At 43.8% G+C, this 16,158-nt stretch overlaps 1 protein-coding gene across 2 annotated transcripts; it reads left to right on the top strand.

Annotated features, from left to right (window-relative positions):
- The first annotated feature begins 996 nt into the window (after positions 1 to 996).
- Positions 997 to 15,238, top strand: mfsd6b (major facilitator superfamily domain containing 6b). 2 transcript variants are annotated; one of them, XM_076263261.1, is made up of 7 exons: positions 997 to 1,255; positions 1,895 to 3,467; positions 7,796 to 7,893; positions 8,887 to 9,048; positions 11,691 to 11,789; positions 12,396 to 12,703; positions 14,153 to 15,238. In XM_076263261.1, the coding sequence occupies exons 2-7, from the start codon at positions 1,897 to 1,899 to the stop codon at positions 14,429 to 14,431; spliced, it is 2,517 nt and encodes an 838-aa protein (XP_076119376.1). In that variant the 5' UTR covers positions 997 to 1,255; positions 1,895 to 1,896; the 3' UTR covers positions 14,432 to 15,238. The 2 variants fall into 2 exon arrangements, with proteins under 2 accessions (XP_076119376.1, XP_076119377.1); XM_076263262.1 differs by lacking the exon at positions 14,153 to 15,238 and having other exon boundaries at positions 998 to 1,255; positions 12,396 to 13,514.
- Positions 15,239 to 16,158: the final 920 nt, after the last annotated feature.

Genomic DNA, 16,158 nt, shown 5'->3' on the forward strand with positions numbered 1-16,158 from the left:
ATTCCGTGCTTAAGGGTTGAATATAGCCTTTTCCTATTTTAACCACGAGATGGCAGCATGTCTCAGGGCTGAGGAACGCTTCACTCCGTGGCAATGTAAAACTTTCTTGTAGCCTGTAGCTAGATAGATAGATAGATAGATAGATAGATAGATAGATCAATTCAAAGCTACTATATTTGTCTTGTGAGAAGAGAGACACATCCTCTCTTAACAATTTCTATATCAATTTAAAGTTTGATAAGCCTTATTCTCTAGCATACCATTCTAAAACCCTAAGGTTGAATTTTATTTTCTTTTTCCCTATTTACCTACCCTATTCTTGAGACATAATGGTAAGGGTCCAAAGCACTGTGTCGAGAGAGAGAGAGACATCAGAACTGTACAAGGATAAGGATACAAGGAAGTTTATTGTCACATGCATTACTGGATATAAGAAATGCAGTGAAATTATGTCTGGTGTCAGCCTATTTGTGCATTTATGGGGGGGGGGGATTAACTGATTTAGGGGGTGGTGGTGGCGTCGCTTGACTAGCTGGCTACATTGCAATTTGATGTAGAACTAATCAAAGCATACAGACTGTTATGGGCTGATGTATAAATAAATGCTTTTCCATTCATTTGAGACATATTAGAATCAATATTTGTATTTGAATAAGTAGGCCTATTGGAGACTAAGCGTTACCAAATTTGGTTACCCTTTATGGCTTTGAAATGGGCAGCTTGTCATATGACAATTTCAAATTGATTTATTCAAAATGACATATTTCTGCGTTTTTATGACACAATGCATTTAATATGTGGTGGCAGATAAAGGAAATTTTAAATAAAATGTATCGTTGAGTTTGCCTAGGCCTACGTTTGATGGTTTTCGTAGCTAATGTTACGAAGAGTCACCCACAGGTCAAAATCGCAGCAGTCGCCGTTGGTGAACGAGACAGACGCATCCCAAGCCCATCCCATCCCCGCAAACTGCAAATGGTAGGCAGGTGAGAATTGACGTCAACAGCAAGCGGTTAGCCCAGACTATATTGCATGCCTTGAAGTATGTGAAGTGGAATCGACCATACGCCCGATGTGACAAGGTCCTTTAGATTCCTCCAATTTTTGTCCTCATTGATTTAAAATTAATCGGATAAGCGCCGGGGGAGAGTGCTTCTCCAAACGATGCTTTTAGGACATGTTTGGATAGAACAGGGTAGCCTATTATCCGCCGAAACGAGGCGGTGAAGACTTAAACTTTCATTCAAATATCTGGGTAAGTATTTACTCGTTTTTCGCCTTTAATCTTGTGCATTATGATAGAAACTGGAGCCATTCTTTCCTATATTTACCCTGGTGCATGCGTAAAGGGTTGACAAAAATGTCGTCATTTTAAAGTGCAAGATGGTGCCAAAACAGTTGTTATTTATATCATATTTCAATTCGCCCAATGTTGTTGTTGTAGATATTAGAATTGCCTAGCTCGCAGACATTAGCTCGAGGCTATGCAGAAAGCTTACGAAGACGAGATGAGTTCAGGCAGGTGAAAGAGCGCTGTTTGCTTACTACATACACCAAGTACGCCTGGCCAATATTCGTTTTTGAGTTGCCTTGAGCGTAAAACTCTGAATCGTCTGATTAGATCTTTAGAATATGGCCTGTCATATTGATTCTTGTAGCCTAATATATGTGACGTTCGTTTATGAGGACTGGTACAGGATTGGTGCCATTTCTGATGGTGCTGACTTGCCACATGTGCCTGTTCTCTTTGCCTAAGATAAAAAAAACTAATTACAATATTTATGTACACTTACCAAAATGAACCTGTTTTTTTCTGAAGTTGCTATAACCATTTGCCATGTCATAATTATGAGTCCCTACAGCGGTTTACAAACAGCTGCATTTTCTATTGTAGAGATGGAGAGTGACCGTGTAGCCATCTTGAATGACGATGAGGAGGACCAGAAGAGGAAGTATGTCCTCTCAGAACCTTTCAACACCTTATCCATGGACCAGGCGTCCGACACGTCCCTCTCCGGGCCGACCCCCTCCGAGACCCCCTCCAGCATCTCGGCCTCTCAGTCGGCCCAGAGCATGGACTGCTTGGACCGTGGCTGCTTGCACGTAAACAACCACCTCCTGGTGTCCAAGGTGTTCTATTTCTTCTTCTACGCGGCCTACGGCTCACTCCACCCGCTCCTCGCCGTGTACTACAAACAGCTGGGCATGAGCCCCAGTCAGAGTGGCCTGCTGGTTGGGATCCGCTACTTCATCGAGTTCTGCAGCGCCCCGTTCTGGGGTCTCATGGCAGACCGCTTTAAGAAAGGCAAGGCCGTGCTGCTCTTCTCCGTCTTCTGCTGGATAGTGTTCAACCTTGGCATTGGCTTTATCAAGCCAGCCGCCATGATCTGTGTGGAGAAAGACTCCATTGTTAACAGTAGTCACCCCCTCCCTGCAGGAAATCATACCAGGAATCGCAGATACATATTTGAAAGCCCTCTTCCCAGTCTCTCACTAATGCGGAACATGGAGCCTGCTTATAGTACTCAGCATAGATACATTAGGAGTGTGGATGTCAATATATCAGACCATCCAGTTGGGTCTCCTGGTTTAACAGCTCACCTGCCAACCCCCAGACCTATTAATGAAGCAGTTATATCCAACAAAACCAGTCCTGCTGCTACCATGACCGCCATAACGACACCAATCACTACCTCCAAAGCTGCGACAACAACCGCCACCACCACAGCAAAGCCAAAGGAGCATAAAATAATTTTCAACCATGACCAAGTGGAAACCATCTTCCTCCTGATCCTGTTGGTCATCATCATCGGGGAGTTCTTCAGCGCCCCCGCGGTGACCCTCGTGGACACGGTCACGTTGCAGTACCTGGGCAAGCACCGAGACCGCTACGGGCTCCAACGGATGTGGGGCTCCCTCGGCTGGGGCCTGGCCATGCTCTCGGTGGGCATCTGGATCGACCACACGCCCATCACGCTGGTCGTCCAGGGCTTGGGTTGCGTGCTGCCCCATTACAAGAACTACCAGATTGCCTTCATCGTTTTCGGCGTGCTCATGACCCTGGCCCTGGCGGTGGCCACGCAGTTCTACTTCGATCCCAACGACTACCAGCCCGGGAAGGAGGGGGAGCAGGAGAACGAGGTCGAGATTCCACACGTCGTCCAGAACATTCCAAGCCCCGAGGCCAGCTCCGAGGAAGCCCCCGTGTGCCCGGAATCGGCGCACCGGCCCCTCCCCATCAAGGAGCTCTTCCGGCTATTCTGCGGTGTCCAGTATGGCTCGGTGCTGTTCGTGGCCTGGTTCATGGGCTTCGGCTACGGCTTCGTGTTCACCTTCCTCTATTGGCACCTGCAGGACCTGAAGGGCACCACCACGCTGTTCGGCATCTGTTCCGTGCTCAGCCACGTGTCGGAGCTGGCCGCGTACTTCACCAGTCACAAGCTGATCGAGCTGGTGGGCCACATCAGGTGAGTGGGTATGGTAAACAACCCCCCCTCTCCCCCTCTCTCTCTCTCTCTCTCAGGGGTGCTCAACTGCAGGGCATTATATACTGCAGTGCAGCTCTAGTGGTTGAAGAGAAATGTGACAAATACACGATTTTTGCTCCATTTGATTCAGCTTTTCCTAGTTATATGCATTCTGGTTCTCTATTACATTTGGGATACTGGGGAAAGCGTGTCCGTGTTTCCGTAGAGACTTACTTGACCTTATCTTTGTCTGTCGTGTAGCTGCTTCTCATATTATTTGATGATGACAGGAAGCTGGTTGCGTCAGTGAACCAGTGACATCAAAGATCACATCTTCAAGTTTTGTTGTCCCGACATCAACCTTCTTACTGCAACTTAGATTTAAAGTGCCATTGACACCAAAGTGAAAGCAAAACATCTGAGCAAAATTGATGCTTTGGACAAGAAAACCGCCCCTTACAATGTCCATTATTATTGTTTAACATTTGATGAATTTCTTTACAGTAATTTCCTGTGTATTAGCTGCATTGTGTATAAACCGCAGGACAGTGTTTTTTGCGAGTTAAAAAAAAACAAAACCATGTTAATACCATATTAACTGCCCCTGTGTATTAATTTGATGGCTGAAGATATTTTGCAAAATCGATGTATAAACCTCGGCTAATAGTTGGGAAATTATGGTATGCCTTTGTGGTTCTACAAAGACAATGTGAGCAAGGTGTACTTGAAGTGCATCATTTCACTGACTACGTTTGCATGCACATCAGTACCCTGGTTATGGTCGGGATTTTGAAGTATCCTGGTTTTGTTTGGGCATGTAAATATCATAGCCAAGACAATCCCTTATCCCGGTTTTGAGAAATCCTGTTATGCTAGCTGGAATACTCCAAAAGAGTCTGGGATACTGTTCCTTGTATACACCGTATCCTGGTTTATCATGCAAAAGTTCGTACAGATGATCTACCATCTTGAACTTGACTGAGTGGAACGGAATGCCCAGCTGAGCTTCTGGCATATTTACCACTGGGCCTGGTTTATTCGGCTCTCAGCCTGACACTAAACAGAGAACTGAGCTCCCTGGGTTCTGGTTTAAGATGATTTGTGTGCACTGCCCACACTGTGTTATTATTAGAGAGATTAAGGACATGGGGTCCCTTAAGGAAGGTCCTCTCCATATGGCTGTGCCATGGCACTGTTTCGTTAAGAGATATGGCACCATATTTTTTAAACCCTTCCTGAAATCACATTTGGTCCTCAGCAGTCTTGATGAACAATGGTACTGCATCCGTCTCTGGGCGGATGCAAAGGCCATATTAAAAAAAAATGGGCCATTACTAAGATAAACAAACGGCTTTTAATTGGACATTTTGCAATCCATGATGGCTGCATTACCGCTAAGCATGGGGAGGAGGAGTGCGTCCAAAGGTCAACATGTTTTTGTGGCACAGACCTGGCACACACAGAGAGAGAGAGAGAGAGAGAGAGAGAGAGAGAGAGGGTGCCAACTGGTTGTTTGACTCACATTGCTAAGTGGGCAACGCTTGGCCACACAGTGAGCAAACTCAAGGGGTGGTAATATATCTACACACCAGCAGGTATCATGCCACATTTTGGAAAAACACACGTTAGTAGGCATTAGAGAAATAGGATGGCGAGAGAAGAGAGAATGCAAGATTCGTCTTTACAAAAAGGAAGAGTGGGAGAGGAAAAATCGACATCCTCTCAGATGGTATTTCTCAAGTATCTGTTAAATTTGGCCTCCATGACTGGCTGAGATAAATGTCTGACTGATGGAAATGGAGGGTTGAGCCAAAGCCTGTTGACTTGCAGCAGCCTGCATGGCTCCTGAAATGGGTCAGGGCTCTCTGCTGTCTCCCTTGGCAGAGGTTCAGCCCGGTTTAAGTGTGAGCCGTGCCAAACAGGGGTGGGCACCATCAGCCGACCGCTTGGAGTGAATTTATGGACAGTCCACCCAATGTCCACATCATCTTAAATGTTTCAGATGTTTGGTTTAACACTGTCAAAAGAGAACGTCTGTGTAATATTACAGTGAAATAATATTGTACAAGGTCACACTGGCTTACCTCCCTACCCCCTTCTACTCCATAATGCATGAGTGGGTTTGTTGTTTTAACTGAGATTATTTCCAGTCGTAACTAGACAAAAGGCACAGAGACACCGAGGATGTTGTGGCACCAGACGTGATGATAAAACTGTGGGCTTTGTTCAACAGTCATCCCATCCCCCAGTGGACATGTGTTCATCGTGATGAATGTACAAACATCCTCATTTCTGCTACCGTTTGCTTTTATAATGAGTTGATCTGAAGGTCTATATGCACACACACAGAGTGTACAAAAGCAAATGGGTTCATGTTAAACTGAGAAGAGGCCGTTTCGTAGCGTTAGTTTGACCACTGGAAAGAAAGAAATGAGTGCTCTCGGGCATTGAGTTTTTTTAGTTTTGTTTTTTTATTCAGCTTAAACAAAGCCTTAATTGTGTGAATGTCGCCTCTGCAAGAAAGAGAGTGGGACAGAGAGACACAGATAGGGAAAGGGAGAATACGAGCTACAGTCTTCTCTTTCTCCTTCTCTCACACTCTCTCCTTCTTTCCTTTCTCTCTCTCTCTCTCTCTCTCTTTCTCCTCTCACACTCTCTCCTTTCCTTTCTCTCTCTCTCTCTCTCTCTTTCTCCTCTCACACTCTCTTCTTTCCTCTCTCTCTCTCTCTCTCTCTCTCGAATGTCTACTTTGGTGGCCTGTTTTCAGTTATGTGTGTGGAGAGTTGGACCAGTGACCCTGTAACTCAATCCCCTGCGCCATTAGCTGGGCCAGATGCTTTTGTCTAGGCTTTCCGACATCGATCCCACGCCCGCCCGGCCGGCCCTCTGCGGATCAATCAGAAAGGACAGAGCAAGAGAGCAGGCCGGCTAGCTGAGATGGACGATAGTCAGGCTTCAGCGGGAGAACACACACAGCCCAGGCAACTGGGCAAGCGAACAGTCAGATGAGTTGGAGAATTTGCATGCGTATCTCATACGTCTGCGCTAGTGTTAAGACTTATCTCTGTAGGCCAAGGCTACTGCTCCACAGCCTCCTGCTTTTTAACTACACACCTTTCTACAGTTTATTTTTGTAGTATAGTGTGGGTGTACAAATAGTAGGATAAGGATTGAATGGAGACTAGCATTTATTTTATAGCATTTCATTTTATGTTGTTGTATTATTGTTATCAGTGATTGAGTTTAACTACTGTGGCTACTGTGGCTCATTTGAGCATTGAGCTAATGATGTAAAGTTCCTGTTTCAGTCACTAGGGAGTTCTACCATTTAGAAATGCCCATCAATGTACTTTCTTCACTGTGGTTGGAAGGCCTTGTGAAATGATCTAAGTATGTTTTTGTGTAGAGTGAGGGACAGCTGTCTGTGTCCTGTTGTGAGACACACACACACACACACACACACGCACGCACACACACACACGCACACACGCATACACACACACACACGCATACACACACACACACACACACGCATACACACACACACACGCATACACACACACACACACACACACACGCATACACACACACACACACACACACACACACGCATACACACCCATACACACACACACACCCATACACACCCCTCAGGCCTCATAAATGTCCTTGTTTCTAACAGACACTCAGACACTCCCAAAGGGAGAGAATGAGTCACAGTGTGAGCCAGAATAGAGGAGAGAGCAGGCAGCTGACATCACTGCAAGAGTCCAGCAAGTCTTAAGGAGACACACTCTCCAATATACATACCAAACAAAGCATCTCACTGTGGTTTACCACAGACTAGCTAGATAGATAGATACTTTATTGATCCCCAAGGGGAAATTCAAGGTCCCAGTAGCTTAAGACATCACACACAAAATACACTACAACAGGGGTGGTCCGCGGCCCACTGGTCCGTGAGGACATTGCTGGTGGTCCCTGACCAGTAATGTAGTTTCAATGTGTGAATCAGTATTATTATTCAGTGGTGGTCCTGGGGTTGCGTAATTAGTCAGAATGGTGGTCCCTGGTTCATAATTAGTTGAAAACTCCTGCACTACAACATACACAGAATGATAAAATAACAAATCCACATGACTCATATGGACATCTGACCTCTTGGCTATTGAGGATCAAACCAGCATGATAGATTTGAAACTAGTATCAAAAGTGGTTCCCTTCCTCATTAAAATGTAAAATCATATCATAACATGGGGTCATATGGTAAACTCTTTTCCAAACCTTTTTAAAATGTTTTTTTTCCTGACTTTCTCCTGACTCCTCAGGGTACTGTACATTGGACTGGCCTGTAACACCGCTCGCTACCTGTACATCTCCTACCTGGAGAACGCCTGGATCGTTCTGCCCATGGAGGTCCTTCAAGGTGAGCAGGGCAGCGAGTCATTAAGATGGCCTTCTGTTGACTTTTGAAGGAGGAAGTGTTTGTATTGCCTTGAAAAAAACTCTCACACACAGACACACACACACACACATACACACACACACACACACACACATATATATATACACACACACATACATATATATATACACACACACATATATATACACACACACACAACACACACACACACACACACACACATATATATATATACACACACAACACACACACACACACAGCTTCTCGCTCGCCACAGGTTCATGCAAGGACACGAGTTTTAAGTTCAGTTATTAACAGGCAGCTGTTAATATCTGAAAGAGGTAAATGTGCCGGCGACAAGATGAGTTTGAGGAAGAAGAAGACCCAGTTTTTTTATTGCACAATGTTACATTTCAAGTCTGCAATTTGTACGACCATTATCTCACTAGCAGATTATAGTAAGTGCAAGACATTTGCATTTGAAATTGCACTTTTGATAAGGAACTTACAGTGTACTACGGGACAGCTTGCTTGTTGTTAGTTTAAGTATATTTACTGTAAACATGCCTAATCTACTGTAGCCTTTGCATCATACCCTGCAGGGTGGTGGATTTGTTGGATAGTGTTCAGTCATTTCCCGTTACAGACCTGTGACCACAGGAAGGCCAGTTCTTTGTCATCCCACCTTGCAGTTATTTCCCTTTTACTAGATTTCTCACAAGCACTTGAACTAATAACACAAGAACTGACAGTGTCATTTTCAGTCCCATTGAAATCAATGGTCAAACTACTGTAGTTTCTGTTTTCTGCCACAGGATTCATATTAGCATTGTGCGAGTTATTCTCACTATATTCTGTATGTGTGTGTGTGTGTGTGCGCGAGTGCATGCATGTGTGTGTGTGTGTGTGTGTGTGTGTGTGTGTGTGTGTGCGTGCACGCATGCATGCGTGTGCGTTTGTGTGTGTTTATTTTATTTGTTGTTTGTCCCACAGGTATGACGCATGCCTCTGTGTGGGCGGCCTCTATTTCCTACCTGAGTGCTGCGGTGCCGCCCGCCCTGCGCACCTCCGCCCAAGGCATCCTGCAGGGGCTGCACCTGGGCCTCGGCCGCGGCTGCGGGGCCATGATCGGAGGAGTGTTTGTCAACTACTTTGGTAAGTTCTCTGACCCAACAGCTATGAGCCATGATGGCAGTGCGAACCGTGACGATGCTAAAAAGTGATTGTCTCCTTTTCAATCAATAATTTTTTTAAATCAATAAATACCCAATTCTGCTTGAAAATTCCACTACAGAATGTACAGTACTTCCAAAGTTTATTCCACCAGCCTTTTGTATCAAAAAAATTGTCCCTGCCCCCAAACTTAGTACATTTTGGAGTAATTGAAATGACATCAGTATGTCCCTTTCTACTGTAATTTTTCAAATCAAAACATTTATCCAAATGATTCTGTTTGAATATTTAACTACAGAATATATCTCCCCTTGAAAGTGTCTCACAGTTTTCTTTTTTTGGACTACAAAAATCATGATCTGTTGATAATGAGCCATATAGCAGAAAGTTTAGTCTAAAATTATTTACAGAATGCTGGATGCATAGGTTTTATTCTGTGAATTGAGACCATGACCTTGATATTACTTTGTTGTATGAAGACAGTAACTGATAGGATCATACTCATATTGTTTAAAGTAATATTTTATTCACATCAATGTGAGTTTACGTCTATGCCTCCCCATGAGTGTTTACTCATAAAATAGAATTACTGTTGAGGTGGCAGTTACTGTATGTACCAGTTCTAGAAAACACTACTATGTGTTTTAAAAAATGGCCAGTGAACAGACCATAGCAATCGGCATCATTGCACCTCTTCCTTTTTACAGGTACAATACCCTATGAAAGACATGCCCAACTTTGACTAGCCTTGAGTTTTCATCGTCACATATGCAAAACAAATAAAAGTAATCTCTGAGGGCTAGGTCATTATGTTGAAAACAATGGCAAATATTTGTCTTGGTCACAGGTACTGTGGTGTCAACCTCCAGTATACACACAGGGCCATCCATGACGGGTAAACTATAAAAGGATCTTTACTCCTTTATGAATCCTGTGGGATCTGCTAGCCATTTCCCTAATGGCTTTTTTGTTTGGCAAATGCAGACAAAGGCCTTTGCTTGAAAAGGCACATGATCACAGAGGGATATAGGTCTACTTATTAGGGGGGCAGCCGTGGCCTACTGTTGGGGGGCAGCCGTGGCCTACTGGTTAGCGCTTCGGACTTGTAACCGGAGGGTTGTCGGTTCGAACCCCGACCAGTAGGCATGGCTGAAGTGCCCTTGAGCAAGGCACCTAACCCCTCACTGCTCCCCGAGCGCCGGGATTAGTGTGTGCTTCACCTCACTGTGTTCACTGTGTGCTGAGTGTGTTTCACTAATTCACGGATTGGGATAAATGCAGAGACCAAATTTCCCTCACGGGATCAAAAGAGTATATATACTTATACTTATTAGTGAAGTCAATGGTATGCAATGCACTGTGTTTGGCATTGATTGATTCAATCGAGGAATTGAATTGAATTTCAATTCACTACTTTAAGTATACCGTAGTTAATTTCCACGTCTGTTAATGGAAACTAGTCATTTCATATATACACAGGAGAGGTGTTAAATTCCTCGTGCTATAGCTAGGGGATTTCACACAGCAGCCAATCAACAACCAGGCCTATTATTTACCATCAAAAACAAAATCATTAAAAAAAACAACCTATGTGGGCAAAAAACATCAACAAAAGAACAGCCCTCGACAGCATTTCACTGGTGTTATCAAGCAGGCACCTTCTTTCATCAGTGTTTCATTGAATTGACCTATTGGTAAACCCCGACCGTCAAATGCACATAAGCCATTAGCAAATCGGCACCAGCCATACTCTGAAGCTCCATAGAGTTGCATTAGAAACTGTGATTTTTGTCCCATGACACCTCCACCCACCCCTCTCCATACTCATTATGGGTTCTCTACCTACCAGCAAATTCTTTTGTTATTCCTCTTCGTTGCTATGGTCTGATTAGCAACATAACCAGATAAACCGTAGAAAAACATTGCACCCCAAAATGACACAAGAATGCATTTATTGTACCCATTTTTGTTATCCGCGCTAATAACCTGCATTAGTGCTTCCGGTTTCTTTTTGTGCTGGGATGATTACAGTTCTGTCAGGTCCATTAAAGTCAAGAACAACACAGACAATGAAAATTCTTTAGGAAATTTTATTGAATATATTACGAATTAAATTTGGCGGTATGGCTCTGTTCAGAGGAGTCCCCAGACCTTTCATGAGCACCATGAAAAAGCAGAGAGTCAGGGGACAGCAGCAGCATTAGGGGACGCCCACACAGTTTAACACTGGGAGAGCTAACTATTCCCCCATATGAACAGAGCGGCAACTATGACATAAAATGCCTTTGTCATGTTATACACGACAGGGTGGAGCAGGGGAGGAGGTGGGTTGCATAAATGCGAGCAGCAAGCAGTTAGGAATGACTAAAGCAGCTTTAAATAAGGCGCTCTGTTTGCGTGTGGCCATTTAGAAGCGAGGAGATTTGACCAGCTGATGCACTGACGCAGATCAGCTGATACGACCTTGTTGATCAATATCGGTTAGCGGCGTCTTGACTACTTGGCCTGCCAGAACTGACGCTGGACGCTCAATTTTAACTTTGAAGAGTTTTATCTTAGGTTTAACTAAGGTAAACTTTCAAGCTAAGGTTCTTGTTTTGCTTGTTTTGCTTCTCTGTGCGTAGGAGCTGCCCAGACATTCCGAGGGATTGGAATGGCCTCCCTCGTCATCCTCCTCATCTTCTCTCTAATTCAGTGCCTCGTTGGACAGAATGAGGACAAGAGTAAGTACCTGACTCCCTTCACTGTTCTCTCTCTCTCTCTCTCTGTCCCTACTTCCCTCCATCTCTCTTTTTCATTCCATCAGTCTCCCGATTTCTCTTCTTGTCTCTCTTTCTCTTTTCTGCCATCGTTCCCTGTCTCTCCCTCTCTTTATCTCGCTTGTTCATCTCGCTCGCTTTCTCCCGTCTCTCTCCCTCCCTTTCTCTCATCTATCTCTCCTTATCTCGTCTATCTCTCTCCCTCTCTCCCCCCCTCCATCTCTCCCACTGTAGGTCATTAGTGGAAAAAGTCTCCCCCTCCATGTCATGTTTCATATTATGTAAGCGTTCTCTAAGACAGCTGAGTTTCTAAAAACACCTGGGGTGGAGATGGCAGGAATGATAAATGAGGCTCTGTTTGTTTATTTTACTCCTCCGTCCTCAACCACCCACCCACTCGTTCCTTCACTCCTCCTGTCTCCCTCTCCCTTCCTCCACCATCTTTTTCTATCTGTCTCTCCATCCCTACTCTATTTCTGTTTCTGTCTCTCTCTGTCTGTCTCTCTCTCTCTCTCTCTCTCTCTGTATTTCTCACTGCGTTTCTCTCTCCCTGTCTTTCTCCATTCCCAGCAAAAGACCACATTTTGGCTGAGAACATTCCGGTCCCCTCCAGCCCAGTCCCGATCGCCACCATAGACCTGATCCCAAACCAGAGCAGCTCCGAGTCCCGCCACCCCACCCCTGCAGTGGCCGAACCCAAGGCCCCGACCAAGAAGACCAAGCACCAAGAGGAGCAGGAGGATGTGTCCAAGCCCGCCTGGGTGGTGTCCACCTCTCCCTGGGTCAGTCTGGCCTTCGCCATCTACCAGCTGAAGGAGATGGTGGCCCTGGAGAAGAGCAACCCGGCGCTGGCAGAACAGACTCAACCCCAGCAGCAGGTACGCTGGTACCCCATGTGATGATGCCTGATGTGGCTGTGGTGAGGTTGGAAGTGCTGATCTGCATTTGATTAAGCCCAGTCAGTCTATGCCCATGCCTTGCCCATGCCGTGCCCATGCCATGCCCACACTCACACTGTGCCAGTTGGAGTTCCGAAGGGCTGCTTTTGTTGAACATTTGCTTTTTCATTTATTTTTATTTATTTATTTTTTTCTTGTGCTTTCTAAATTCTTGCCTTTATAAATCATTAAGACTATTATTTTGTTAACATATCTTTGTTGAACAGTTCATATGTGAATAATGACTAAGTTTCTTTTTGATCATTTTTTGCTCTCAAATTACTCTTGCTGCAGTGCATCTAAATACAATGTGCATGCCTGACACGCTTGAATGAAACTATGAAAATAAAAAAAAAATGTCTGTTTATTTCATGCTTTCAATGACCTCAATGACCTCAGGATAAAGGTGAGAGTGAATCGGTGAATGTACAGTGTGTGTGTGTGTATATATAATATATATACACAGTACATACACATACATACACATGTGCATATGAATCTGTACATAAATGTCTCACGGCATTTATGGCCAATGACTTGCCATTCAGGACTGAATAAATATACAGGGACTGCCCTGAAGATTTGATCATATTTATGGCATATTTGAACATATTTATGGCATTATTAAACAATGTATTGTGATTATATGTGATGTGCTATCTTGTGTTATTTTTTTAGACAGATTATGTTTGACTGTTTCATTCTTTTTTCCCATTGTACTAAAAATGTCTCACAAACAAATAAGACTTAATGCTTTTGTCTGCTCATTATTCGAAGCATCATCAGCTAATATGTTCATTTGAGTGAAGTTAGTTTCAGCGAACATATATCACAAAATAAAATATTTTTTCTTTTTAAAAAAAAATAGAATCACCAATACTTACTTGCTTAGAATTTATCAACAGTCCACACAGTTTGACAGCATGGATAATGCAACTGCTACTTTTACATTTGTACATGTGCAGTGAAGCAGAATATATGCAAAAAGACTGAGCGGTAGTATCCATCTGTGGCCCTTTCCATTCCCCTGCCTTTATCTTACTTGGGTTCCTATTTGGGCTGCTCAGTCTAGCCTGTGTGAACCTAAGAAAACTGCAAACATTTATGTTTTGAGGCAAACACACACACAAACACATTTCTACCTGTTTACAAAACAGTAAATATCAAATGGAGTCGTGTTGAAGTGTACTTACATGTAAATTGTTTATGGTGCAATGTCCAGCCTATTATGTATATATTTTTAAATAGCACCACACACAAGAATCTTGTAATACATACACCACCAGACAGGAATGCCAGGAACATAACACTGGTCTCATGAAGGAGTGTTTTTTTCATACTCCTCATCTAGATGGCCTAACATGGTGCTCTGTTCCTCTGCATTCACAGGAGACAAATGAATTTATGTTACCGGACAGTTCGAATGAAGACACCATATCCCCACCCATCATGGAACGAGAGTCCAGCTCAGAAGGATCGTCCACATTTGAGCACATAGCGGAGGCACCCACCAATGTCTGTAGGGCACCCAAAGGCCCTTCAGAGGCCCCTGGCGAGCCTCCATACCTCACTACAGAAGACCATCTGCCAGCAAGGCACCCCAAATCCTCACCTACCACTTCTGATGAACCTCACAGAGCACCTCAAAGTCATCCCGCCAATCAGTAGTGTGTGGACTCACTAAATTCCGAAGCATCCAAAACTTCTCCATCTCGGGAGAATGGAATGAGTATCTCCAGAGGATTGCTATACTTTTTGGGACCTAAAGGGAATTATAACTGTAAAAAAAAAAAAACTGAAGGATTTGTATATTCTCGTTTACTTGTTTACATTTAGACTTACACTGTAGCCGTCTTGTTGTTTTGTCGTCTTTGGCCTCGTACTGCCACTAGACCTTTTGCCTTACTGCTGTTGCTATCTTCACTTAAGGGCCTCTGAGAACTTAGTATGCGCCTGTATTGCACTGGAATGCACAAAAAGACAACTGACTGAGATAGATTAGCACTCATTCAAACTTTGTGGAATGTGTTACAAGGCTACCCACCGATGGATGGTACGGCAGAACCTACAGGGTATTGGTTTACTGATAATTGTATGGCTATTTGCAAGTCTGCTCGGCCATAGTGTGGATTAGGGATGTAACGATTACCGGTATAATGGTAAACCGCGATAAAAATGTTGACGATAATAATTACCGTTTTCATTTCAAACATCATGATTATCACTGTTGATTACCGCGATGTGGAAACCGTGTGTTTAATCCTACCCAGCTTCATCCGAGCCTGCTTTTGACATACAGTAGGCCTGGTACAATGGAACAAATCTGGTACCCTACTGAGTCTGTTTTGAGTCTGAGTCTAATTTATGGTTTTAACTACGATTTGGATTAGGCTACACCTGATTTTAAAAGGCGGAACTTTTTCACTGCAAAATGTGCACTGCATCATGTAGCCACTCTGCGTCTTTTTATGTTCGCGTCCACATTAAATCCATTCCACTCACGTTTTTAGGAGAATACAGTAGCCTAAAGTTTTATTTTGAACTCTTACTTTGTTCTCACTCATTGCATCCAAATAACAGAAATAGCAAACTCCAAGTTATGGTAGGGTAAGTTAAGCTATAAGCACATAGCCAAATAAACATGAACACTTTTTGAAACTATTTCAGCTTGTGTAGGCCTATCAGTGCTTTCTGAACATATTGAACACACTTTTAGAAATACCGTGATAATACCAAAAACCGTGATAATTTTGGTCACTATAACCGTGAGGTTAAATTTTCATACCGTTACATCCCTAGTGTGGATGCTGTGTGATGCCTTTGGTGAAACAATTGATTGCCATTTAGGGTGATAGTTACATGTGAAACGAGACAAGAAGGTCAGACAAGGTCACATGAGGTGAATGTGAAGAGTCACTTGTTTAGAACATCATGTGAGGCAAAGACTGGCACTAATCCTGCTGCTTAGCATCTGTCAGAAAACGCATCAGCAGAATCTCAAACGTTAGCACTGTATTAATACAAAGTTAGGCTGTTTTAGCCCATGCCTAGTAGCAGCACCATGGTCTGTGGTGCCGTCATTTGTCTTGAAGCTACATTACAATTCACATTAGCATAAGGCACTTCACGGGTCGGTGTGAAAGTGAAACGTGAAACTTCTGGTACGCAGCCACATTCTTAAGCCTCTGCAACGTATGCTTTCACTGGATGTGATGCCAGGGCGTATGTATAGCCTATTAGAACATTCAGACTTACCATCACTGGTTAGCCTTTACGTCACAGTCAGTCATAGAGTTTGTTCTCTTTAGGGCTCTGGTCACTGTGAACTAAATTAGAATTTAGACAAATTCTAGGAATTCTAGTCTCCCATTTCATCAACACCAATAGCCTGCATC

The sequence above is a fragment of the Alosa pseudoharengus genome, unplaced genomic scaffold (genome assembly GCF_046254945.1).
Source record: "Alosa pseudoharengus isolate Yale_2024_CS ecotype anadromous, Long Island Sound unplaced genomic scaffold, YU_APseudo_1.1 YU_APseudo_1.1_scf_3, whole genome shotgun sequence".
Taxonomy (NCBI): domain Eukaryota; kingdom Metazoa; phylum Chordata; class Actinopteri; order Clupeiformes; family Clupeidae; genus Alosa; species Alosa pseudoharengus.